Source organism: Grammomys surdaster, unplaced genomic scaffold, assembly GCF_004785775.1.
Source record: "Grammomys surdaster isolate TR1022 unplaced genomic scaffold, NIH_TR_1.0 187, whole genome shotgun sequence".
Lineage (NCBI taxonomy): Eukaryota > Metazoa > Chordata > Mammalia > Rodentia > Muridae > Grammomys > Grammomys surdaster.
In genome coordinates, this window is record NW_021604632.1 from 8952358 (window position 1) to 8979566 (window position 27209).

The 27209-nt window shown below is 44.5% G+C and overlaps 1 protein-coding gene across 1 annotated transcript in view; it reads right to left on the reverse strand.

Annotated features, from left to right (window-relative positions):
• Tango6 (transport and golgi organization 6 homolog) overlaps positions 1–26597 on the reverse strand; it is a 169434-nt gene extending 142837 nt beyond the window's left edge. Inside the window, exons 1-7 of the mRNA XM_028768603.1 lie at positions 26415–26597; positions 19657–20297; positions 16046–16162; positions 13776–13917; positions 12642–12778; positions 10156–10318; positions 6232–6314 (exon numbers count right to left, since the gene is read on the reverse strand). Of these exons, the coding sequence (XP_028624436.1) occupies positions 6232–6314; positions 10156–10318; positions 12642–12778; positions 13776–13917; positions 16046–16162; positions 19657–20297; positions 26415–26517 (1386 nt within the window). The 5' untranslated portion in view covers positions 26518–26597. The remainder of the gene's footprint in view (positions 1–6231; positions 6315–10155; positions 10319–12641; positions 12779–13775; positions 13918–16045; positions 16163–19656; positions 20298–26414) is intronic.
• Between the last annotated feature and the right edge of the window lie 612 nt (positions 26598–27209).

A 27209-nucleotide genomic window follows, 5' to 3' on the forward strand; every position in this document is an offset into this window, starting at 1 on the left:
AGAGAGAGAGAGAGAGAGAGAGAGAGAGAGAGAGAGAAAGAATTTATGTTGAAAGATATGCTATGCCCAGGTTATCTGCAAATCCTAACCCTTTACATGAGAGACTTAAGCATCCTTGAATTTTTAAGACTTTAGAAATCCTTAAGCCCATGCCCTAAAGAGTCTAAGAAACAACTAAACTATAGAGTCTGTATTTTTTTAAATAGTTATTCTAAATTTTTTCTAAAGGTTCTTCTCACCTAAGTTTCTATTATTACAACTTTCTCTGTAAGACTGATTAAAAATCCAGAGTCAAACGTGCAATCTGACAAAGCAACTTTAATTACAAATCCACTACACTGGATGGGAAATGACCTGGATAATTAAAGTCAAGATTCACCAAATCTGGAAACAGAGATAAAATGGAAATGAGGGAATACAAAATAAACAAATTAACTATCTTGTAGACTTTAGTACATAGTATTTATTCTGCTTTTCAGAAGCCTTGGGCAAATGTTGTAACTAATACTCCAGGACAGCCTCTTTCCCCCATCTGAGAATACGGCCTGTCTGCTAAAGAACTGAACACGTCCAAATAGGAAAGCACAGTGAGTTTCCTGTGCCAACAAGACACCAGGGCCTGTTCACCTCTCCAGGCAAAGAAAACATGAAGTCAGGTGTGCCAGGAGGACAAAGGAATTCAAGTACCATGGGGCTGGTCGGTTCCAGACCTCCACTAGGGAGAGGCCTGGGCCCTCATTAGGGAGTGACTCAACTAAGTCACTGGAGTTGCCCCTTAGTTCTTTCTGGGTGCAGATAATTTACAGGATGAAGTGTACACCTACATGAGGGTGCTCCGCCTGGCCCCCCCGGAGCTACCATAATCAGCTGCCCTCGCTCTGCTATAGAAGATGCACTTGTCAAAAGATCTTCCTTCCTCTTACTCCCACCGTACAATTCTGAAATGCCACAGAGGAAAATCAAAAGAAAATTAAGAGGTCAGAGAGTTGAGCGCTTAGTTTTTTAAAAACAGAGGTGAATGCTCTTAGAAGGATGCACTTCTAGCATGCAATCTCTGGTCTCTTCTGGGGGTGCATGCCAGACCCCTACAGAGGGCCCTTAAAATATTCACCAGGGGTGGTGCCATAGCCTATAATCCCAGCATTTGGAAGACTAAAGCAAGGGGATGAGGGGCTCAAGGTTACCTGGGCTATCTTTTAAGAAATACAGGTAAACTTAGTACTGGAAGCTCAGACACAGCTCATGGCTAGTATGCCTGAGAGCCTGAGTTACCACCTCAGCACTACCAAAACAAAGTGAATTTTATGACATGTGAATAGTATCTCAAAATGAATAGAAATTAGTGGATATGCAAGGAAGCTAGAAGCTAGAACCCATACTCAGGGAGAAAAAAAAAAAAAAAACAAAACACTCAAAACTAGGCGATGGTGGTGGCACACACCTTTGATCCCAGCACTCAGGAGGCAGAGGTTGGTGGATCAGTCTCCAAGTTTGAAGCTAGCCTGGTCTACAGAGTGAGTTCCAAGACAAACAGGGCTACATTGTCCATCTGCCCCCCACCCCCCGTCTCAAGGGGGAAAACATCAATAGGATTGATTTCTCCCAAAAGGAGGTAGATTCCCTCCTAAGTAGATTGACCTCATCCCACCCCACTCAAAAGAAGGCTGGAAGAAGGCCCTGTGGTTAAGAGTACTGACTGTTCTTCAGGAGGACCTGAGTTCAATTCCAGAACCCACATGGCAGCTCACAACCATTCATGATTCCAGACTGAGGGAATCCAGTGCTCTCTAGTAGCCTCTGAGGGCACTGTGTGCATGAGGTACAGACACATGCATGCAAAATGCCCAAACACATTAAAAAAATTAAAGGAATACTGGAATTAGAAAACAAAGACATTAAAATCACTGTAAAAATATATTCTTGATTTTCAAAATAGTAAAGGAGAGGATATACAAGAGCACTGGAAGATAATTAATTCAAGGCTAGCATGGACTACCTGCCTCAGAGGGAGAAAGTCATGCTAAGACCACATTCTGTGTGGTCTCCTGTAGGTGAGTCTACAGAGACAGGAAGTGGAAGAGTGGTGGCTTGGGGCTGGGGAGGGGCGGGGTGGAGAGTGAGGAATGCCAGGTAAGGATGTGAGGCTTCCCTTAGGGAGAGATTTCCTACGATTATACTGTGATCATGGTTGCACAGCCCTCAACTGTGCACTTCAAATGAGTGTAGAGTGTATTGTAGTTATGTGGATTTTATCTCAGTAAATCCATTCACAGACGGGAAAGAGAGAGAAAACAGCTGGAAATGTTCCCAGAAGCCTCTTGGAAACTAAACAGCCTCTTGTTACCCACCGAGTGGCTGGATCAATTCACGCCTTCCAGATGTCTTCCTCATTTCCTGCGTGCAAACTATACACTGTAATTTAGTATTAGCAGAATGTTAATAAAGATTACACTGCCTTTGTTGCTAAATTCCACACAGTGTTTACCATTTTCCTCCAGCATACACAGTTCCTCTGTTTTCTAACTGCAGCTGGGCTGCCAGGACCTCGCAGGGAGCAGTAACTGTCTGCAGTGTCCCTCTGCCCTCATTAAAGTGCAGACATACTCAACACTTACAGAAAACTGATGGCTGACTTTCCTCAGAGAAAGGGTCTTTATCGTTGTGGTTGTTTGTTTGTTTTGTCTTTCTGGTTGGGGAAGTGAGGTTGAGACAGAGTCTCACTGTGTGGCACTGGCTGGGCTGGAACTGGAATTCACCTTGTAGACCATGCTGGCTTTGAACTCACAGAGATTGGCCTGCCTGTGCTTCTAGAGTGCTGGGATTAAAGACATGAGCCACCATGCACAGCTGATTTTCGAATTTTTTTTAGTAGGGATATGAGAGGGCAGGTAGGCACAGGGAGAGTTGACATACAGTTAGTTCCTCTGTGTTGCCCTGGCTGTCCTGGAATTTGCTCCCTAGACCAGGCTGGCCTTGACCTCACAGAGATCCACCCGCCTCTGCTTCCCAAGCGCTGTGATTAAAGATGTAAGGCACCGCCGCCCGACTGAATTTTGAAATTTTAAGCATGCATCTTATATCTACATTTATTAGTGTCATATGTAAAATTTTAAACACAACCAAAGTATTCACTTACTTACATAAAAGACTATGACTTCACATTCACTCTCTGGGGGCTAGACATGGTGGCACATGTCTTAAATCTCAGCACTCAGGAGGCAGAGACAGGCAAATCTCTGAGTACAGGATCAGCCTGGTCTACATAGTGAATTCCAGGACAGCCGGGGCTACACAATAAGATCCTATCTCAAAAAATAAAAGTTAAAACATAAAAATAAACATTCACTCTCCGCCCTCACAACCTGCTAGGAGAAGGGAAAAACAGTCTGGCAGTTCCATAAGCAGTTCCTCGGGGTAGCCAGAGGTCCAGCAGTCCCGTTCCTAGAACTTGTCCAGGAGAATGGAAAACATGATACTATACTGAAATGCACATGACTCGATAATATTTACAGAGTTTCTTATTTTTTATTTTTCCAAGACAAGGATTCTCTGTGTAGCTCTGCCTGACCCGGAACAAACTCTGTATACCAGGCTAGCCTCAAACTCAGAGATCCACCTGCCTCTGCCCCCGAGTGCTGAGATTAAAGGAGTGCACCGCCAGCGCCTGGCTACTGTTTATATGAGACAGGGTCTCACTGTGCAGCTCTGCTGTCCTTGGACTCATTACGAACATGTCTCCCAAATGCTGGGGTTATAGGTATGTACTACAACTTCAGCCCAGGGTTCAGCCCAGAGTTTAGGGTTTGTTGTTGTTGTTTAACATATTAAAAGGTTATCTTATGTATATGAGTGTTTTGCTTGCATTTTCTGTATCTGTGCACCACATCCACGCCTGGTGCCTGAGGTGACTGGAAGAAGGCATGGATTTCCTGGAATGAGAGCAGCGGTGCTCAACCTTCCTAATGCTGCCACCATTACATACAGTTCCTGGGCTGTGGTGACCCCCAAGCATAACATGATTTCTGTTGCTACTTCATAACTGTAATTTTTCCACTGTTATGAATGTAATGTAAATATCTGTATTTTTCCAAGGGTCTTAGGTGGCTCCGAGGAAGGGTAGTTCAGCCCCAAAGGGATTGTAACCCGTAGGTTTACAATCCACTGAATTAGAGTTACAGGTGGTCACGAGCCACCATGTGGATGCTGGAAATCAAAGCTAGGTCCCCTTGTAAGAGCAGCCAGTGCTCGTACCAGCTGAGCCATCTCTCTGGTCTTGTTGTGTTCTGAGCAATCACTTTTGGAAACTGAAGGTCCCAACAGCATTGCGATGGCTCTGAGGAGGGAGCCCTGAGCTCCATCACATGGGGTAAGGCACACAGCGTAACAACAGAGGGCACGTGACAGGGAGATCACCAGGGAGGGCACAGCCTCTTCTTTCCTAACTACCTCTCTAAGAACTAGCCAGGGTTTCCAGAACTCCATCAGTGCCTTCTGAGAGCAATACCTCAGTTTACCCAACTCTGCCTTTCATTACGTTCAAGCTCTCTCTCTCCCTGTCTCTCTCTCTCATTTGTGTGTGTGTGTGTGTATGTGTGTGTGTGTGTATGTGTGTATGCACACGTGTGCATATTCCCTCCCTAAAATAGGGTCCCATGTACCCAGGCTGGCCTCTGACTCACTCCGTAGCTGAAGATGACTTTGAACTTCTAATCCTCCTGCATCAGCTTCCCAAACACTAGGTTATAAGCATGTGCCACCACTCAGACTTAGGCACAATCTCTTAAGGATTCCATACCACCTCCCAAATATTGCCACACTAAAGACAAAGCTTCCACCACATGAAACCCCGGGAGACCCTCTCAAACCACAGGCTAACCAAAGCACACACGGATACGTGACCCTGAAAATGTCCAAAGCAGCACTAGTCATAGAAGCTGACAAGCGGAGAAGGAAAAAACGTGGCCCACTCATACAATCAAGTATTATTCGGTAATAAAAAACATCCATGATATGATACAGAATAACATTAAAACATAGCAAATGAAAAAAGCCAGACACAAAGATCATACAGTACACCTTGATTTATAGGCAATGTCTAGAACAGGTAAATCCATAGAGGCAGAAGATAGGCAGGTGGCTCCCTCTCCAAGCCGAGAGGACTGGGAAGTGATGATGCAGGTATTGGGAAGTGACACACTAAGCAATTCTGGGAGTTTCTCTGAGGCAATGAAATGCTCTAATATTAATTATGATGATGCTTGTACAAATCTATGAGTTTACAAGTGATTGTTCTTTGTATTTTTAAATGTACAAACTGTATGCATATGTCAGTAAAGCTGTTAAATTTTTTTTTTTACTATATATCTAAATGTTTACCAACTAACAAGCAAAAATGTGGTGTGTCATGCAACAGAATTTAGCAGTAAAAAGGTACAAAAACAAGCAGTAGTATATGGTGGTTACCAAAGTCTCGACTTCAACTGACTATAGTTTCCTTCCTTCCTTTCTTTCTTTTTTACAGAAGGGTCTAAATGTTGCCATTCATAAATTAACCAAACCTCTGTCTATTGATGAAACATAACATGTTATCTTTTTTAAATAAATAAATAATTAATAAATAAATAAAGGCATACTTTCTTTGTTTTGGTTTGGTTTTTTGGCAGTAGGGAAGGGGAAGGAGATGATGATAGCCAGGGTCTCACTGTGAAGCCCTGGCTGGCCTGGAACTCGCTATAGCAATCAGGCTGGCTTTGAATTTACAATGACCCTCCTACCCCTATCTCCTGAGCATGGGATTCCAGGGCCAGCTAGCCAGACCCACTGTTTTCTTTTTTCTTTCTTTTTTAAGATTCATTTTTTTTAATTATGTGTATTGTGTGTGTACCTGTATATATGGTATGTGCAGGTACAGGTTCCTGAGAAGCCCAGAAGCATTAGATCCCTCAGGAATAGAGTGAGGTAGTTGAGAACCACCTGATGTAGGTGCTGGGAACTAAACTTAGGTCTTCTGTAAAAGCATTATGTGGTATGTGTCCTTACCCACTGAGCCATCTCTCTAGCCCCTATTCATTCAAACTCTGGAAGTACTGGTTAAGAGGCAACGTTACAGATACACATCAGTGGTATGGTGCTTGCCAGCAGAAGGCCTGCGTTCAAAGTCCAGAGCCTCCAAAAACAAAAGGTCTTCAAGTATGAACACTGACTAGCAACATCAGCGACTTGAATACTAACCTTAAACACATCTTCAACACATCGGCTAAGTTCCTCTTCAGTCACCAAAATAGTTCCTGGCACCATGTCACTCTCTGGAATCTCTTTGAAAATAAATAAAATTAACTCCATTCATTACTTTTCTGAATAGAAGACACTAATAAAGCAAAGTTTTATTAGTAAGATAGTCCAGGTAAAACCAGAAAATGAGTATCACCACTGAATGATAGGCTATTTACATATGATAGTCATGGACATCTGATGTCCCTGATGTCAGCTCTTGTACAGGAAAAACGAGTTCTAAAACAGAGGACTTTTGTCTTATTAACAGAGTACTAAAATAGCCCACTCATGGAGGCATATGCCTGTAACCTTAGCGCTGCAAAGCCGAGGAGGGAGACAGCACGTTTGGGGCTGAGACAGCACAGCTGAGAGCAGAGCCACTCTGTGCTCCATAGCAAGACCCTGTCGCCAAAATCCAAAGTTAGGGCTGGAGATAAGGCTCAGTGGAAAAGAGCCCTTGCTACTCTCACGGAGGGCCAAGACTGCTCACAGCCATTCATAACTCCAGTTCCTGGGATCCAATGCCCTCTTCTGGCCTCCTTAGGCACTGCATGCACGTGGTACACAGACATACATGTAGGCAAAATGCTTATAGACTTTAGAAAATAAAAGTAATTGCTTTTATTAAAAAATGAAAACCCAAACTTAAATAAATAAAAACAAAGAGCTCTTCAGATATATATTTTTTGTTATATATTGTTCTTTATGTAAGTTAAAAATTAGGCATGTAGTGATGGTGCACACCTTTATCTCAGAGTTTGGGATGCAGAGACCTGTGTATCTATGAGTTCTACCAGTATATCTAGCTTGGTCTACAGAGTGAATTCTAGAACAGCCAGGGCTATATAGAGAAACCTTGTCTTGAAACACAAATGAAAAAAAAATTGGGATAAATGAATCAAAGACATTTTCTTTTCTCTCTTTTTTTCTTTTGTTATCCTCTTAAAAGACAGACTCTCATGTAGCCCAGGTTGGCCTTGAACCCCTTATGTAGCCAAGGATGACCTTAAACTTCTACCTCCACCTTCCACGTGCTAGAACTGCAGGTCTGGGCCACCATGCTCAGCTCTGTAGTACTGGGCACTGAATCCAGAGCCTCGTGCTAGCTAAACAAGTATATCTACTCAGCTGGACTCCTAGTCCAAAATCTGTGGAGACAGAATTGCTTCTTTGTTGGGACAGTCTTGCTCAGTAGCCCAGGCTGACCTCAAATTCATGATCCTCCTACCTCAGCCTCTCTGTGTTAGGATATAGGAATATGCTACCATGCTAAAAGTTTTGTTGTTCTTTTGTTTAAGTTTTATCTTTTTATTTTTAATTATGTGTATGTACATCTGTACATGTGAGAACAGATACCCACAGGGGCCAAAAGAGGACATGGATCCCTTGCAGCTACAACTGTGAGCAGCATGGGAGGTGGGAACTAAGCTCAGGTCCTCTGCAATGGCAGTAAGTATTCTTTTTTTTTTTTTCTTTTTTTTTTTTTTTGGTTTTTCGAGACAGGGTTTCCTCTTTACAGACCAGGCTGGCCTGGAACTCACTCTGTAGACCAGGCTGGCCTCGAACTCAGAGATCCACCTGCCTCTGCCTCCCAAGTGCTGGGATTAAAGGTGTGTGCCACCACTGCCTGGCGGCAGTAAGTATTCTTAACTGCTGGTCCATCTCTTCAGTCTTCCCCTGAACTTTTTGATAGTGGTGGTGGGCCTCATAGATACCCAAGAGGGCAAGAGAGTGCCATAACGCAATGCACACACGGAAGTCAGAGGACCATGTAAAACAAACAAACAAAACCATATCTATCTTAAAGACTAATAAAACATGGTCATTTGGGATTGCCACATGGGACTAAGAATGAGAAAAAAACATGGAAAGCAAATATTGATAAGAAAGCTTCCTCTTCAGACTTTTCCAATGGAAAAGGTACACCTAGGTGGGACTGGTCACAGTCCCACCAGCCTGGTGGGCAGAGGCTAAGGCAGACTGCTCAGAAATCTACTTGCAGCCTGCCTGGTGACAAAGTGAGTTTAAGGCCAGCCTGAGTAACTTAAGACATCTGGCTAAACTAAAAACAAAAAACACACTTGGGAGGCAGAGACAGGTGGATTTCTGAGTTCGAGGCCAGCCTGGTCTACAGAGTGAGTTCCAGGACAGCCAGGGCTACACAGAGAAACCCTGTCTCGAAAAAACCAAAAAAACAAAAAAAAACAAAAAACAAAAAAAAAACAAAGGGCTGGAGAGATGGCTCAGTGGTTAACAGCACTGGCTGTGCTTCCAGAGAACCCAGCTTCAACTCCCAGCGCCCACGTCAGCTCATTCCTATTGCAGCTCTGGTTCCGGAGCTTCTTTCTGACACCCTCACACAGACATACGTGCAAGCTACACACCAATGCACATTAAATAAACATTTTAAAAAATGGCTCAGTGGCTAAGAGCACTGGATGCTTCTCTAGAGGGCTCAGGTTCAATTCCCAGCACTCACACGGCAGTTCATAACTAACTCCAGTGCCAGGGGAGCCATGGTACCAGGCATGCCTGTGGTGCACACATATGTGTATGCTGCAGGCAAAATACCCATACACAAAAAACCAAAATAAATCTTTTTTAAAAAAATAAAAATTAAATTAGCCAGGCAGTGGTGGTACACGCCTTTAATCCCAGCACTTGGGAGGCAGACGCAGGCAGATTTCTGAGTTCGAGGCCAGCCTGGTCTACAGAGTGAGTTCCAGGACAGCCAGGGCTACACAGAGAAACCCTGTCTCAAAAAACCTAAAAAAAAAAAAAAAATTAAAATTAAATTAAATAATTTTTTAAAGTGTGTGTGGGTGGTAGCTATAGTTCAGTCGTAAAGCACTTGCCCAAGGACCTGAGGCTCCAGATCCAATCTCCCAGAACCAGCAGCCCCTCAAAAAGAATTAGTCATATTCTTATTAAGTCCCTTTTGTTACCAATACATGACACATGCAAAGCATGTGAACAATGTTGCAAATGTAATATAACACAGGAAGACAGATCCCTCATAGCCTGGTCCTGGAAGGAACAAACAGGTCCAGGCCAAGCCCTGACAGTGCTGTATCTATGTGAAAATTCCCAAGTGTGGTCACTGCTCAGTAGTCAATTGAGAGGGTGACTATGCTTCCTCTAACGGTTAAAACTACATTTACCCATCTGTATGTGCACCCCTGTGCATGTGCTCACCTGCCTGCCACAACTCACGGGAGGAGGTCAGAGGACAACCTGCAGAAGTTTGTTCTGTCCTTCTACCAGCTGGGTCCTGGGGACTGAACTCAAGACCCCAGGCTTGGCAGCAAGCACCTTTCCCATTGAGCTCTCTGGCCAGCTCTTTTTGAAATTTGGATGGTTGTTTTTAAAGTTTTTTTTTTTTTTTTTTTTTTTTGGTTTTTCGAGACAGGGTTTCTCTGTATAGCCCGGGCTGTCCTGGAACTCACTCTGTAGACCAAGCTGGCCTCGAACTCAGAAATCCGCCTGCCTCTGCCTCCCGAGTGCTGGGATTAAAGGCGTGCGCCACCACCGCCCGGCGTTTTTAAAGTTTTTTAAAAGACAGAAACTGACATCTTTCTTTGAAGATTTATGCTGAGGGATTTAGGAGTGATGTGTCATCACGTCTACAACTAACTCTCTATGCTCCAGAAAAAACTACACTCATGTGTGCAGAGAGAAACGAAGCACATGGGACCAAAATGGGAGCAGTTGGTGACTGGGGAAGTGTGTCCCAGGGATTCAGTGCTCTCTTCTTGGAAATTGGGAAAAGTATTTCCCAAGTCAAAAGCTGGGAGGAGAGAGGGAAAACTGAGGACGGAGAGACCCCAGATTTAACCCTGTAAGCCTGAACTGTAAGAGGCACACTGCAGCCCCCTCCCTTACCTGCTGTGGTCAGACATCGCTGCAGAGGCACTAACATGGGCTGGAGCAAATACTTTGCGGCCAGTTCTGGATGTTCCCTCGACATAGTTATGAAGGTGGTAGTGGCCACTCTCTGAAACTGCCGAGCTGTCAGTTTATCTTGAAGATGGAATAAGTCCAGAATCTACAATAAAAAGTAACACTACATAAGAGGGGAAGCTATATATAGTTTTTAATTTTTTTAAAATGTATGAGAACCAAGCAATGTTACACATCCCTTTAATCTCTACACTCAGGAGATAGAGGCAGGAGGATCTCTGTGAATTTGAAGCCAGTCTAGCTTACAGAGCGAGTTCTAGTACAGCCAGAGCTGCACAGAAAAATCCTGTTATCAAAAAAGCAAAACAACAACAACAAAAACAAAGCATAAAATGTGTATGGGTATTTTACATGCATGTGTGTCTGTGCACCATATGCATGCCTTGCCACAGACGCAAGGAAGGAGTGCTGGATTCTCTGGGACTGGACTTCCAGAGAGCAAGTCCCTACGTGGGTACAGGAAATTAAACCTGAGTCCTATAGAAGAGCATCCAGTATTCTTAACCGCTAAGCCATCTTTCCAGCCCAAAAAAGCATTTATTTAAACCAAAATTATAAAGTCACTGAGAGACTGCTGAATACTGAGTTGACAGAACTGGTTTTTTTTTTTTTTTTTTTTTAAAGATTTATTTATTTTTATTTATGAGTACACTGTAGCTGACTTCAGACACACCAGAAGAGGGCATCCAATCTCATTACGGATGGTTGTGAGCCACCATGTGGTTGCTGGGATTTGAACTCAGGACCTCTGGAAGAGCAGTCAGTGCTCTTAACCGCTGAGCCATCTCTCCAGCCCAGAACTGTTTTAATTTAACAACCAAACATCAAAGGATACAAGCCAAAGAGGCTATTGTTGGTGGTGACGGTGGCAACTTACAGTTTTGTTCTTTGCTTTGGGGGACTTAGGTAGATGGTAGTTTGAAACAGCATCTTACTGTATAACCTTGGCTGGCCTGGAACTTGTTATGTATAGCAGGATCAGAGATACATGTGTATGTATACCACTTAAACTCATAGACTCAATTGTCTCTTCCTCCCAAGTGTAGGATTATAAGTGTGTGGCAGCATCCCTGGCCAAGATTTATTATTTATTTTCAGTGTGTGTGTGTGTGTGTGTGTGTGTGTACATACACATATGTGTGAGTGCCCTTGAGGGCTAGTAGAGAACGTCAGACCCTCTGGAACTGGAGTTACAGGGTTTTGTGAGCCGCCTGAAATGGGTGCTGGCAACCCAACTTGAGTCCTCTCAGAGCAGCAATCACTCTTAAACATGGAGTCAACCCTCCAGCCTAGTTTTTTCTTTTTAAATTGTTACCAAGTCAATTTAACTTATTTAACACTTAGTTCATTTTAGTTTAAAAACTAAAAACATGCACAAAGAGATAACCAGATGAAATTTTGGTGAGGCTTTTTCCCCCAATGATGCAGTCCAAACTCAAGAGATCTACTCGCCTTGACATCCTCAACTCTGGGAGTTTAAGTGTGAGCCACAATGCCCATCTGGTGAGCCACTCTTAAACCTAACAATCAGATTGTATTCTTCCACAGGTTTCTATTCACTTAGTAAGAAGAACCTGGGACTAGAGAGCTGGCTCAGCAGTTAAGAACATTGACTGCTCTTGCAGAGAACCAGAGCTTGGTTCTAGCACCCACACCAGGCAGCTCACAACTGTCTTGTTCTAATTTGGTTTTCTTTTATGGGGGTACACCACTCTGACCAAGAGCGCTTGTGGAAGGAAAGGGTTCATTGTTGCTTACAGGCTACACAGTCCTTCATCAAGGGAAGCCAAGGCAGGAACTGAAATGGAAATCAGGGAGGAAGGAGGAACACTACTGACTGGCTTGATCCTCATGGCTTGTCAGCTTGCCTTCTTATACAACTGATGCCCCCCTGCCCAGGGGTGGCACTGCCCACAGGGAGCTAGGCATTCCACAATAATCATTAATCAAGAAAATGCCCCACAAATATGCACATAGGCCAATCTGATAGGGGCAATTCCTCAGTTGAGGTTTCTTCTTCTCAGGTGACTCTAGTTTGTTGTCAAGTTGACAATTGACCAGCAAATACCTGTAGCTCCAGGACACAGGATGTGGTAGGTGTGTGCATGCATGTGCACACAAGAGGAGGTGGTGGTATTGGTGTTGGTCCCCACAGACACTGCAGCTCCCACCTGTAACTCCAGCACTAGGGAAGCTACAGCAAGAGGATCACTCCCAACCTGGGTTCTACATCAAGTTCTGAGCCAGTCTAGCCTACAGCGGCCCTGTCTCAAACAATATAAAAGAGTCACCCACTAAGTAGCAAAATGAAAAACTATATTGCTCTTCCTTCCGTTTCAGAACATTTGCTGCCCTGTATGTGAACTAGCAGACACACTTGATGGACCAGCAGTAATAAGATGACTTACCTGTGGGCAGATGTCCTTGTAGTAGCTCTCAGGGGACAGGGACTGCTGGGGACAAGAGGCCAGAATCTTTGCAATCAAGTCACACTTCCTCCAGTCGGCAGCTGTGGCCTCAGCACCGCTCCCACCGGCTGCCCCCGCTGTCACATGTAAAGAGACAGCAAATGCTCACAACAGTCCTCACAGAAAGTGCTAGGTGATGGATCTGCCTCAAAATTTGGGATAAGAAACATTTCTTTTTCTCTACTAGAAACACTATTTTTTATATTTTATTCTATTTTAATTTCATAAATATATAAAATGTTGTTTTATCAAAGTCCTCTTCATACCCTCTCTTAATCTCTTCTATCTCCCACCAAAAATTTGCCTCTGAAAAGACTCTGAGCTGGGTGTGGTGGAGCATGCCTGCAATCTCAGTGCTTGGGAAGCTGTCTCTAAAGGGAAAAAAAGCCAGATGTTGTGAGCTATGTCACAAATTTAAGGCCAGCCTGGTCTACATAAAGAGCTCCATCTAGAGTTACACAGAGAAAAGAATTCATTGCTAGTAGCCCTAAGAAGCAATGTTTTTTTAAGTTAAGGCGGAAGGAAATATGGATGGAAGCTCGGTTTTCAAAGATTTATTCATTTTCTATCACTTGTATTACTGTTTAGCTTGCATGATGTAGACTCACTGATAAGGCTAGAAGACCCTCTGGAACTGGAGTTACAGATGACTGGGAACCACCATGAGGGTGCTGGGAACCGAACCCAGGTTCTGGACAAAAACAGCAAGTGCTTTTAACCACTAAGCCATCTCTCCTGGTCCTTTTATTTGTTTTGTTTCGTGACTGGGTCTCACTTTGCAGAATGTACACCAGTTTAACTTCTCATTCTCAAAAGTCTTGAGTGCAGAAGTCACAGACGTGCCAACACACCTGACTTAGAAACATAGTATCCTGATATCAGCCTCCCACCTGCATGCCTTTGAGCATGCTCTCCTGGGCTTGAGGTCAGTGCCTCATAGATGCTAGATAAGAGGACCAGGCCGAGCTCCACCTCCAGCACTCAGTGAAATCTCAAGGCAAAGGCCAGCAATTTACCGCAGACTAACTCAAAGGGAAACAGATACTAAAGTAACAGAAACATGTTATCTCTTACCACCTGCTCCTTCCAAAATGCCCCGGACTACTGCCTGAACACCATTGGGTCTCATCAACCTTTCAGAGAGCAGCTGCCCACATAGACGGCGGAGCCACGCTGGGGTCCGGCACCTTAGCTGTGTCTTCACATCTGTACAGGACTGATAAAAGAGGGGTGGGGGAGAGTATAAACTGAGCATCAATGAAACATGCGGTATGAAGACACTGTTTTTACTTTTTGTGTTGGGGAGGTAGCTCAGTGGTATATCATGTATTAATATGTGCACACACACACACACACACACACACACACACACACACGGGTAGGAGGGTACATGTGCAATGCTCCTCCTACTCTCTCCTTTCAGTGCATGTGGAGGGAGGTCCTACAGCAGCAGCAGGAGTCAGTCCTCCCCTTCTGTCCTGTGGGTTCTGGGGCTCAAACTCAGGACGTTAGGCTTGGTGGTGAATGCCTTTACCCACTAGCCATCCTTTTGGTCTTGAGTTTTTGTTTCTTAACTAAAATTTGGCTATATACTTATTTTTTGACAGAAGTATTTGGGTACCTTATGCTTTGAATGGAATAATTTGAGCTCAAGAAAAATTTTTTAATACACACCCTACTCCCAACAAAACAAATAAATGTAATTGAAAAATTAATACAGAGGCAGGATGTAACTCAGTGGTAGACTAGGTTCTTTTGTTAATTTGTTTCTTTGTTTTGGGTTTATTTGTTTGCTTGCTTTTGAGACAGAGTTTCTCTATGTAGTCTTGGCTATCCTAGAACTCTCATTGTAGACTAGGCTGGGCTGGAGCTCAGAGATCCGCCTGCCTTTGCCTCTGCTTCTTGAGTGCTGTGATTAAAAGTGTTTGCCACCTCTGCCACCACCTCCACCTCAGACTATTTACCTAGCATGTACGAGATCCTAGGTTCAACTTCTTGGGTTTGTCACAAATAAAAATATCCAAAACCAGGTATAACGGCTCCTTGCACTTAGGAGGGTGAGGTGAGAGGAGAGCCACTAGTTTAAGGCCAGCCTGGGCTACATAGTGAGTAGCCACCCTGAACTATAGAGTAAGACTTTGTCTTAAAACAAATATATGAACTGAAGAGGTAGTTAGATGGCATAATCGCACTAGCTGCTCTTAGCAGAGGCCCTGGGCTCAATTCCAGGCACCTGCATGGTGCCTCATAACATCTACAACTCCAGTTCCAGGATATCCAAACCCCTTTTCTGACCTCTGCAGATACTAGGAAAGACACATGCAGACAAACATTCACACTCATCAAATAAAATACATCTTTTTTAAAATTATAAAAAACAAACATATGTATGTTTATATATTTCTATGGAGCATAATAGTATACACACTTAGAATTCCAGCACTCAGGAGCTAGAAGGCAGGAGGACCACAGGTGCAAAACTAGCCTGGGCTACATAAGACTGCTTCAAAAAAAAAAAAAAAACAAACAAAAAAAAAAAAACAAACATGTGACTCTGTGTGTGTGTGTGTGTCTGTGTTCACTATTAATTGCCATAAGCCTTTAAAAAGTGACTGTAATCTTGGAAAAGTATGCATCATCCCATTAACAAAAAGTCTTAAATGATCCTGAAGGTTGATGTCACTTTGTTTTCTAAATAGCATTTAATGATCTAATAAGTTAAGAGTAGGGTACAGTGGCTCAGATCTACCATCTCCGTACCTGGGAGACAGAACAATCTAAATTCAAACTAGCCTGTAAGGGTCTGGAAAGACAGCTCAGCACTTCAGAGCACTAGCCACTCTTCCAAAGGACCCAGGTTCCATTCCTAGCACCCACATGATGGTTCACAACCACCTTTCACCAGTTTAACTGCAGGAGATCCAACACGCACTTCTGGAATCTCTGATACTAGACACAGACACAGTGATACAGAGACAAACATGTAGGCAAAAGGATAAATACCAATAAAACAAAGTATAAGTATAGGCTATGTGTGGTAGTATGCCTTAATCCTATCACTTGGGAAGCAAAGACAGGCACATCTTTGTGAGCGTTCCAGGCCAATCAGGGCTACATAGAGAAATCCTATCTACAAAATACTCTACTGCTACTGCTGCTGCTAGAAAAAGGAGGAGGAGGAGGAGGAAGAGAAAGGGGAAGAGGAGGAAGAGGAGGAGGAAGAGGAAGAGGAGCAGCAAGGTTCAACTAGATGATTTTATAGGAAACTAAAGCCAGCTAAGTTTCCAGGCAAAGGAGACAGCACCACACAGCAACTCACCCACCAGGCCCTGAGGCCTGAGTACCTGGGGTGGTCCTCCCTGGAGAATAAGTAATTCCCGGACAGCTAATGGCTGATAGACTTGATCCAAGATGTCTCTCAAGGCCCGCCTCGATAGGGTTCTTTCCTCTTCTGTTAAAACCTAAAAGAAATGTGCACTCACTTGGCTTTCATGGAATACAGACCAGGCAGAGAACAGAAGGCAATGTTTTAGTACAGCTTGAGAGTGGAGACGAGGAAGACTCCCTCCTATTTCCTTCTATGTGGAGGAGGCTGTGCTATTCGTGGCTCTTTCTCCATCCCTCGCTCCTCCATTCTGGGCAGGAGCTGTGACTTCCTTCCTGATGATTATGGGATACACCTGCTTACTGTCCAGTGAGTGCGCACCTGCTCAGCCTGCTCCTCTTCTCTCAGTGGGAGTGAGACAGAGCAGAGGTGTATACCTGCCATGGGGGAGATGGCAGACGCCACAGTTTTCCAGGGCTCCTGAGACAGGATGAGCAGTAAGTGTCTCCGACTAAAGTGCACTGGTAGAGCTCGATCTTTATTTACGAGATCTTTCCTCCACCTTTGTCTCTTTTTTGGTAAGATTTATTTATTTATTATATACAGTATTCTGTCTGCATATATGCCAGCACACCAGAAGAGGGCACCAGATCTCATTACAGATGGTTGTGAGCCATCATGTGGTTGCTGGGAATTGAACTCAGGACCTCTGGAAGAGCAGTCAGTGCTCTCAATCTCTGAGCCATCTCTCCAGCCCCTGTCTTTGTCTTTATGAGCAGTGGTGATGTTTTTACTTCATTGTGGAACTGGTTCTGCACATTTATGTGGGTTCTGGGGATTAAACTCAGGTTACCAGGTATTCATGGTAAACGTCTTTACCACTGAGGCATTCCTGCCACCCCCACATTTTGACTTTTGACTTTTTGTTTCTGACTCTGATGATGGCTTTTTTCACGAATTCAGAACTTGACTCTCAAAGGAGGCGAGTTACTTTGGGTACTCTTTTGTTTGTTTGTTTTTTGTTTTGTTTTGTTGAGACAGGATTTCTCTGTGTAGCCCTGGCTGTCCTGGAACTCACTCTGTAGACTAGGCTGGCCTCAAACTCAGAAATCCGCCTGCCTCTGCTTCCCAAGTGCTGGGATTAAAGGCATGTGCCACCACCGCCCGGCACTTTGGGTACTCTTAATGGCCAACAGTACCATAACCTTAGGTAATTATGGCTCACACTCAGGGTCCCGCCCATTCAATACTCTGTAGCACACTGAGATGTGGGTGCTATGCAGAGTACCTTCGCAATGTACAGTCATGGGGTGTCCCTGTCAACTCCTAAGCCAGCCTTCATACTTGGGTTCTTCCTATGTGTTTGTCTCTTTTCTGAGTCCCTTGGAACACTGCAGGGCCTCAAAGGCACTCACTCACAGGTCTCTGACCTCAGGCTGCAGGCACTGCTGATACTGCCAGTATGCAGTACCCTGAAGTAGAGACAGATGCTCTGTTCACTGTTTAGAGACATTGCTTGGTCACAGTGGCTTTTAGGTAAATACCCGGGAAGTGGTGTGCATTAGTTAGGGTTACTATGCTGTCATGCAACATCATGACCAGAAGTACATTGGGGAGGAAAGGGTTTACTCTGCTTATACTTCCACATCACTGTGCATCAGCAGGGCAGTTAGGGCAGGAACTAAGGCAAGGTAGGAACCTGGAGGCAGCTGCTGATGCAGGGACCATAGCTGCTTACTAGCTTGCTCCTCATGGCTTGCTCCTCATGGCTGGCTCAGCCAGCTTTCTTACAGGACCCAGGACCACCAGCGTAGGCATGACTCTGTCCACAACGGGCTGGGCCTCCCCATCAATCACTAGTTAAGAAAATGCTCTACAGGCTTGCCTGCTGCCTGATCTTATGGAGACATTTTCTCAACTGAGGTTCCCTCTCAGATGACTCTAGCTGTGTCAAGTGGAATTAATCTGGCCAGCACAAGGTGGGAGAAGGAATACAAACAGACCAAACAGAAAGACTTTAAGGAACACAAAAGAAAAAAAAAAAAAAAAAGAAGCAAGGGTGACCCTGGCAGGAGTGAGCCAGCGCTGGTGACCCTGGCCCATTTACATTTTAACAGCAGTTTCTCTGGCTAGCTCTTGAGGCTGGCCCACTAATTGGAGGACACAGTGGTCCTATCTGTCAATCTTAGCTCCTCAGTTACTGTGTGAGCCTGAGTTATATGAAGAGAAAGGACATGTCTATTCTGTCTGCTTTCTGTTACTGTGACAAAACACTCACCAAAAACAAGTTGAGGAGAAAAGGGCTTATTTGGCTTACACTTCCGGGTCACTGTCCATTACTGAGGGAAGTCAGGGAAGGAGCTCAAGCAAGAACTAAAGCAGAAGCCATGTAGGAGTGTATTTACTAGCTAGCTCTCTGCTCAGTTAGCTTGAGTGTACAACCTGGGCCCACCTGCCCAGGGACGGCACAACCCGCAGTGGGCTGGGCCCTCCCACATCAACTATTAATGAAGACAATTCTCACTCACAGATATCACCAGGGGCAAACTTTACCTGGGCAATCCTTAAACTGAGACATCCTTAAATGATAATGGGCTGTATCAAGTTGACAGCTGTAGCTAACTAGGACAATGGCTCAGGCTTCTGTAACCTCCACATATATTCTGTGCTCCAGATACCAACTGCTCCCCCAGCAGCCCCCATTCAAGTACTAACTAGGTGCAGCCATGCTTAGCCTCCAACTATCAGACAAGATTCAGCGCATTAGGTGGTATGGCCATGCCTGGGCTTCTCCATCCTTTATCTCATTGGACCTCCTGACAAAGAAGACATGACTTTTAACTGTTTTCTGAATTAGCACTAACGGGAACGGGTTTAGGTACTTAAAACACTTCATCATTACCATGGCGGTCATCTTCTAAGGCTTATATTATTATATTCATTTTATAAAAGGGCTGGAGAGATAGCTCAGCAATTAAGAGCTCTTGCTGCTCTTTTAGAGGGCCTAAGTTCAGTTTCCAGCACCCATATCTGGTGGCTCATGATAACCTATAATTCCAACTCCTAAAGGATCCAAGGTCTGCACACGCAGGCATATACACTCACAGGGACATACTATACACATAAATAAAAAATAAGTTAAATAAAAAAGGAAAAAAGTTGGGTGGTGGTGCACACCTTTAATCCCAGCACTTAGGAAGCAGAGATAGTCGGATTGCTATGAGTTCAAGGTCAACCTGGTCTATAGATCAAGTTCCAGGACAGCCAGGGCTACACATAGAAACTCTGTCTCAACAAAACAAAAAACGAAGAAGTGGGGGAGAACAGACGTTCTAAGAAATAGCCTGAAACAGCTGTCCCACAGAATGATACAGACAGACAAAATAGTGAAATGACAGCTCTCAAAGCATGCAGAAGGCTAGCCCCCAGAGAATGAAGCCTCCATACCCCTTCTCCCAAAAGATTACAGGTCACAACTCTGGGTGTGCTTTAGCACTAGATAGAAATTCTGTATCTTTCAGACAGCTCATTTCTAAAGAACTAAGAAATGCCTTTTAGAACCTGACACAAATATACATGCTAGTATTCATATTCCCTCCACCCACCCCCACACCCACGCCGTATATTTACCTCTTCCACAGGTACTAGTGGTTTTCTTTTGTTTGGGCAGAATCCCAGCTGGCACAGACCTGCTGCAATATCCCCAAAATGGCGGCAAAAAATCAAGCTCCCCAGAGATGCGTGCTCAGCCAGGTCGAGGAGGACCCTGCAGCAGATGTACAGTCTCCGGGTGGCGTGGGGAGCAGCCTCTAGACGTACAACATCCTGAACAACAGCCCCAAACTCAGTCCTGTCTCTCAGAGGGACTCCCACGCCAGGCACGAGGTAGGGGCAGATACCCAAGGTGACTACAAACTGCAGAACGGACTGGAAGGTCTTCTGTTGGGAGACACTGAGCGTATCTGGACTGAGGGCAGGGGCAGCCTCTGGAGTCCTGGGGTTAGGTTTGCCAGGATTGAAGTCAGCTACAAGGCGGGTCATGATTTCCTTCAGACAGAGCAGCAGCAACAAGGTTTGAGAGGTGAAACTCCAAGTGATATCCTCAGAGCTCTGTGGCCACTCAGCCTTATCAGCAATTTCATCTCTTAGGGCTCTGAGATTCTTCCAGTGAGCATCCTTCAGAAACTTAACCTCCAACGCAGACAGGTTAGATTTAAGAGTCTCCAGTAGGACATTATGTTTTGTGTTCTGTAGTGAACTTGAGTCTGATCCTTTTGAAGTGAGAAGGGGAAAAACAAGCAAAGAAAACAGATGACACTTCCTTCTGTGTAAAACATATTGCCCACTCCAGCCAGTGAAGATGGGAAAAACTGGGGGTGTTGTCTATAAGACTGTTAGGCAGATCAAATATTCTTTTCTGTGGAAGAGTCATTCTTGTGGTACTGAGGACCAAACCAAGGGCCTTACACATGCTATGTGAACATTGATCCTAACCCCAAACCTTTAAAAAAAAAAAAAAAAAACCAACATCTATGGGTTGGCAAGATTCATCAGTGGTAAAGAATTCACCAAACTGAGCTCCTTCCCCAGAACCCACATGGTGGAGAACAACTCCTGCAAACTGCCCCTGACCTCCACATGCATGTGGTGGTGGCATGTATGTGCCCACACTAACATGACTATTACATCCATACAGTAATAATGAAATAAAAAATTTCAATCTATGGTAAACACATAATATTATGTATGCATTTACCCAAACTGTATACCAGGAAGACTGAACTAATATAAACCGTGGACTTGGGTTAATAACCATGTATGTATTCCTCATCACATGAAAACAAATTACTAATAGCAGAACTGGGATTCAGGTGGATAATGGAGCAAACATATGGAAATTTTTCAATTTCCTCTTTTTCTCTAAACCTCAAGATGTAATCAAGTGTATCAGAGCACTTGGGAAGCAGAGGCAGGGAGATGCTGAGTGTCAGGCCACCCTGGGGTTGTTAAAACAACAACAAAACACACATACACACATACACACACACACACACACACACACGGGGTGAGGGAAAGGGAAAAGGAAAGGGAAAGGGAGGGAGAGAAAGATGGAGAGGGGAGGGGGGAGAGGGAGAGGGGGAGGGGAGAGGGAGAGGGTGAAGGAGAGGGAGAGAGAGAGGGAGAAGGAGAGGGAGGAGAGGGAGAGGGAGAAAGAATCAGGTAACCCTAGCATCTAGAGAACACTGTGTGTGTGTGTGTGTGTGTGTGTGAGAGAGAGAGAGAGAGAGAGAGAGAGAGAGAGAGAGAGAGAGAGAGAGAGAGAGAAGACTGGAGTTCAAAACATCAGTTATCTTTCTCAGTCGCTCTCTAACTTATCTTTTGAAACAGGGTCTCTCTCTGAACCTGGAGCTCACTAATCTGGCTAGACTGGCTAGTCAGGAAGCTTTAGGGATCTCTGTGTCTCATCTTCCTGATTCAGATGAGGGCTGGGATCCGAACTCAGACCCTCAGTCTGCATAGCAAGCCCATTACCAAATAAGCCATCTGCCCTGCACAGTTTTTCTTTTTTCACTTATTTAGATTTGAAATTATTCTGTAGTAAATCATACTGCTTCTGTACATAAAAAGCTATTTAAATGTTATAAAACTAGGGCTGACCAAACCAAGTATCCTGGCCCACAAGCATTAAAATATGGTTCCTTCAACAAATGCACACCACAACAGGAAATGTGAGCTTGTAACTGATAGTGACCATTCAGATCAGCAACTAGTCTCTACACAACTCCCTACGATTTTATCTGATTCTCTGGCCAAAGAGGCAGTGATTTAAAGCAAGAGCTTAGTGGAGTGCTGGAGTCCCTGTGATACAGCAGTCTTCTCTGCCCTCTACTGGCCATAAATAAAATGCCTCAAAATGGTCACATCTCTTTCTTTCTTTCTTTCTTTCTTTCTTTCTTTCTTTCTTTCTTTCTTTCCTTTTTGGTTGGGTTGGTTTGATTAATTGATTGATGATTGATTGATTTTTTGAGACAGGGTTTATCTCTGTAGCCCTAGCTGTCCTGGAAACTGCTCTGAAGATCAAGCTGGCCTTGAACTCACAGAGATTCATCTACCACTGGAGTGCTGGAATTAAAGGCATGGGCCACCTGGCTTGGCTCCTCTTTTTCTTCAGCAGCAAACCTCACATCCTTCCTGCCAACGCCAGCTTAGCTTTGAAACAGGGTCTTGCTGTTTCAAGCCCAGACTGGTCTCTGCTTCCTGAGTGCTGGGATTAGAGGAACCATGTCTGATGAGTAGTGAGAATTTTGATTTCTTTAAAAACTCGGTTATGTTATATGAATATATTTTTTGTTTTAATCACTGGTTCAGTTTGTCTACAGCTGTTAACCATGATTGTCTCATGTTCTAGGAGGGGCATGATCTTTGCAGGGGCAGACAGTTTAATTCTGGGGACAATGGAGAAAGTATAAATACAAGAGCCCCAGGACAGGTGGAAAGAGAAGAAGGTGGCTGCTGCTCCCCCACCCCAGCCCACCACCCTAACCCCCTCCACCCCCTCGCTTCTCCCAGTTGCTGTTGTGGTTTGACTGAAGAAGTTGGAGACATTATGACAACGAAGATTAGACAACCCTAATCAGCAGGAAGTAACCTATAAAGGTCTACGTCCTCTTTCCCCTCTTACCTCCTCTCTCCTACCCGCTAGGTAGTGATAGGGAGTTGGAAGAGAGGTAGAGGTATAAGAACCCAATAAAACAATAAATACGCCAACACTGATGCTAAAGCAGCAGTTCTTAAAACGTGACATGAAGAACCCTGACCTCAAAAAGTCTGCAAGGAGAAAACAAATCCCTAATAACTGCTAGTTAGCATCTATTGCTTTGATAAACACCACCACCAAAAGCAACTTGGGGAGGGCAGTGTTTCTTTGGCTTACCGCTTAAAATTCATCATCTAGGGATGCCATGGAGGAAATGAAGCAGGGACCATGAGGAATGCTGCTTACTGGCTTGCTGCTCATGGCTCACTCCCCTTCCTTTTTATAGAACCCTGGACCACCTGCCCAGGCACTGCTCACAGTGTGTGGGGCCCTCTCACATCAATCATTAATGAAGAAAATGCACCACTGACACGCCTACAAGCCAATCTGATGGAGGCATTTTCTCAACTGAGGTTCCCTCTTAGCAGAAGACCCTAGGATGTGTTAAGTTGACAAACAAAACAACAACAACAAAAACCCTACCCTCACCAAAAAAAGAGCCAGATGTCTGGTATAGGCATTCAATCTGAGAACTTGGGAGGTAGAAGTAAGCAAATCCCCAAAGTCTGAGGCTAGACTGTTCTACAAAGCAAGTGCCAAGAACACAGAGCTACACCTTATCTCAAGCACGCCCGCGCACGCGCACACACACACACACACACACACACACACACACACTGCAGGAGTAAACTAAACTGGTACAGTATGTGAAAGCACAGACCTGGGGCTTGATCCCCAATACTAAAACCAAAGAACGAAACAGTCAGCTTGGTGGTGCATACCTGTAACCCCATTAATCAGGAGGCTGAGGCAGTTATTGCCACTAGTTTGAGTCCAGCCTGGACTACACAGACAGTTCTAGGCCAGTCTGGGCTATAACATTCCAAAATAATAATAATAATAATAATAATAATAATAATGAAGAAAAGAAAAAAAGACAGAAAAGAAAAAACCGCATCCAGATCCACACAGTATACAACAGTCTACATATACAACAGAGTATAATTTTAGGGGGCTGGAGAGACGGCTCCATGGCTGAGAGTACTTAGCTCTCTCACAGAACCAGAATCTAGTTCCCAGTGCCCACATGAAGGGGTTCACAGCCTCATATAACTCCATCTCCAAAGGATTTAATGCCCTCTTCTGGTTCCATGGGCACCCACATACATGCACATACACAAAGACACACATACATATACATAAATAAAAATATAATAAGTCTTCTTTTAAAACGAAGAATTTTAGCACACTATTTATTTATTCCTTTTCAAACAGGCAGGAGTGCTTGGATTCATGTGAGTTAAATGAGCGTGTATATGACTCATCCCCTTACCCTTGGAGGTTACTGGGGGCCTTCCACAAGGGATGCATATGACTTTTGTAATAATTGCTTCTAAGTTTTGTTTACTTAACCTGCTCTCCAGCCAGGAATAGTGGCACAATTCTATAATCCAAGTATTGGAGAGTTTACAGCAGTCGGATTGCCTTGAGTTTGAGGCCAGCCTGGGCTACAGTGCTAGACCCTGTTTTGGAAGGAAAGAAAATAAACAGTGGTGTAGATGTAGCTGGCAGACTGACTGCCCAGCAGGCAAGATGCCCTAGGTTTGATGCCCCAGCATTACATAAACCAGGTGTGACGGTGCAGGCCTGTAATCCCAACACTCAGGTGATAGAGGTAAAGGAATCAGAAATTTAAGTTCATAATACAGTACAGGAATTCAAGATCACCCTTAGTTATGTGGGTAACATGAGACCCTATCTCAAACCAGAAAAAAATCAAAACCAAACCAACCTAATAGCTACAACTGCTAAACAAGGGGCTTCTCTATTAGTAAATTAAAAAAAAAAAAAAAACAGTAGACACAAGTTCAATTCCCAGCACCTATGTCAAATGTCTCACAACCGCCTATAACTCCAGGGGGATCTGACACTTCTGGTCTCTCCGGATAACTGCATTCACACGTACATACCCACACATACAGGTTAATAAAAACAAAATAAAGCTTATTTTCTTTTAATATGGAAGCTGGAGGGATGGTTCACTGGGTAAGACCACTTTCTGCACTAGAGGGGACTAGGGTTTGGGTCCCAGCACCCACATGACAGCTGACAACAACAACAGCCTGTAACTCCAGTTCCAGATAATCTGACAGCCTCTTCTGGCTTCTGCGGGCTACTGCACACACACAGTACACACACACTCACTTACAGAAATAGGCGCACACACACATATGTAAAATATGTATCCTGCCATTGACTCTTTTTTTTCCCCCCTTTTTTTTTTCAAGACAGGTTTCTCTGTATAGCCCTGGCTGTCCTGGAACTCACTCTGTAGACCAGGCTGGACTCGAACTCAGAAATCCACCTGCCTCTGCCTCCCAAGTGCTGGGATTAAAGGTGTGCGCCACCACCGCCCAGCCACCATTGACTCTTAATTGGAGCAATAGAGTATATTTTCCATGCTTTTCCTGAAGGAGCTGAGCTTTGCCACGTACTAGCTTTACTTTAGGCACTTTCCAATGTATGTAAACCTTGGTTCCTTCCTCTGCAAAAATGAATGCTATTAATACTTCTCTTAGGAGACTGCTCTGGGGACTAAATGATACACACATAAATGGACTATGGAGACTGGCACTTAGCAGCCAATCACCTACTACTAGTTTCTTTTCACGTCCCACTAGTACGGTGTAATGTTTGTAGCTGTAGTTTGGGAGTCGATTTTTGAGACTGAGTGTTCACCTCATGATCGTACATGTGCCTTTATCTTGATAATTCTATACACACCCATACATGCTGTATTTATAAGTAGGATATTTTCTTACACTCTTCTACATTTCCAGAGGTCATCAGAAGTTCTATTCTGAATAACTTGCCTTAGTCTGACAAAGAGATCAGGCAGAACTGAGTTCTTAGGTCCATGGCCTTCCCCCTAATATAACCACGTGATCTGGGGTGTGAGTTCCAGGACATACATTAACTATAGAGTAATACCCTGTCTAAAAAAAGGAAAGGGGAGAGGGCGTGAATAGTGATGCTTGCCTTTAATCCCAGCATTTGAGAGGCAGAGGCAGTCAAATCACAGATTGGGACTCAACGGTAAGGGAAAATGCAAGGTTTCACTATTCCCAAGGTCCCTTCAAATACCAAATTGGGGAGTCAACGCAACACAAGAGATTAAAAGTGACTGTGCATCTCTGATACCAAAATGGAAATCCTTAAAAATCTTCCTCAAATTCAGCCAAAACGTCCCCGCTTGGCATCTCTGGCCACTTGGCATTTTGTACAAAACTCAAGCGTGGAGCCCTCAAGCGGTTGGGACATCACATTACACCTGTCGGAAGGTGTCTCCATTCCTAGTCAAGAGCCGCGCTGGAGCAAAACAGTGGACCGAAGCCGCTGATCAGTGAGGCGCCCAACGGACCTCGGCCAGCATCAACATTCAGCGGACCGCAGGTCCTCCTGGAGCTTTAGTTTTCTTACGTTTTCAGTGAGACTGCACAAGACCCAAACGCTCCCGGGAGTGGGATGGAGATCCCGGGAAGGCCTGAGGGAAACATGTGGGGGCAGCCAGGGCGAGCCCGCGACCCCGCGAGCCTCAGGTCCAGCCCCGCGCCGAGATTCGTCCTCTCACCTCCCGGACTCAGCAGCAACTTCAGCGCTTCCAGAATCTGCTCCAGACCACATGTCTCCAGAACGCCACTCGGCGCAGCCGCCGCCGGTCGGGACGCCGCCATGATTGGAGTGGAACTAGCCACTTGCGATCCGTTCAAACGCCCTACTGGACCAGTGCGGCCGCCATTTTGAATGTGGCGGAGGCGTGCCTTCCAATGGAGGGCGGGGCCCAAGGCCTGGGGCGGGACCTACTCTATCTGGAACGCCCCTTCTCTGAAAGAAAAAAAAAACCACACAGTTTCTTGTGTTGTTCTGGCAGAGCGCCCCAGTGCAATTCCCAGCATTCATAGCAGACATCAGCCTGCAAACTCAGATCTCACACCTCATACACATACACATGCATAACTTCAAATATTTTAAAAAGAAAAAAATTAACTTCTATAGAAAAGGTAGAATAAAAATTTTAAGTCTAGTACTTAGAAGCAGAAGCCAGCTTGGTCTACATAGCAAGTTCAAGGTCACCCAGGAACTCTGAGAGACCCTGACTCAAAAACAGAAGAAGAAAGAATACAAGTAGTCTTGCATGGTGGCCCATGCTTCTAATCTCAGCTGCTGTAGAGGCTATAGGAGGAGGATCACATGTTCAAAACCAGCAAAGGCAGCTTTAGTGAGACCCTCTCAAAGCTATGAAGAGCTGGAAATGTTATCCAGTAATAGAGCACACAACCATGAGTTCATCCCTCAGTACTTCAACCCAGAGGGTGGGGGAGGGAACAGAAATAGTTTTTTGTTTGTTTGGTTGGTTGGTTGGTTT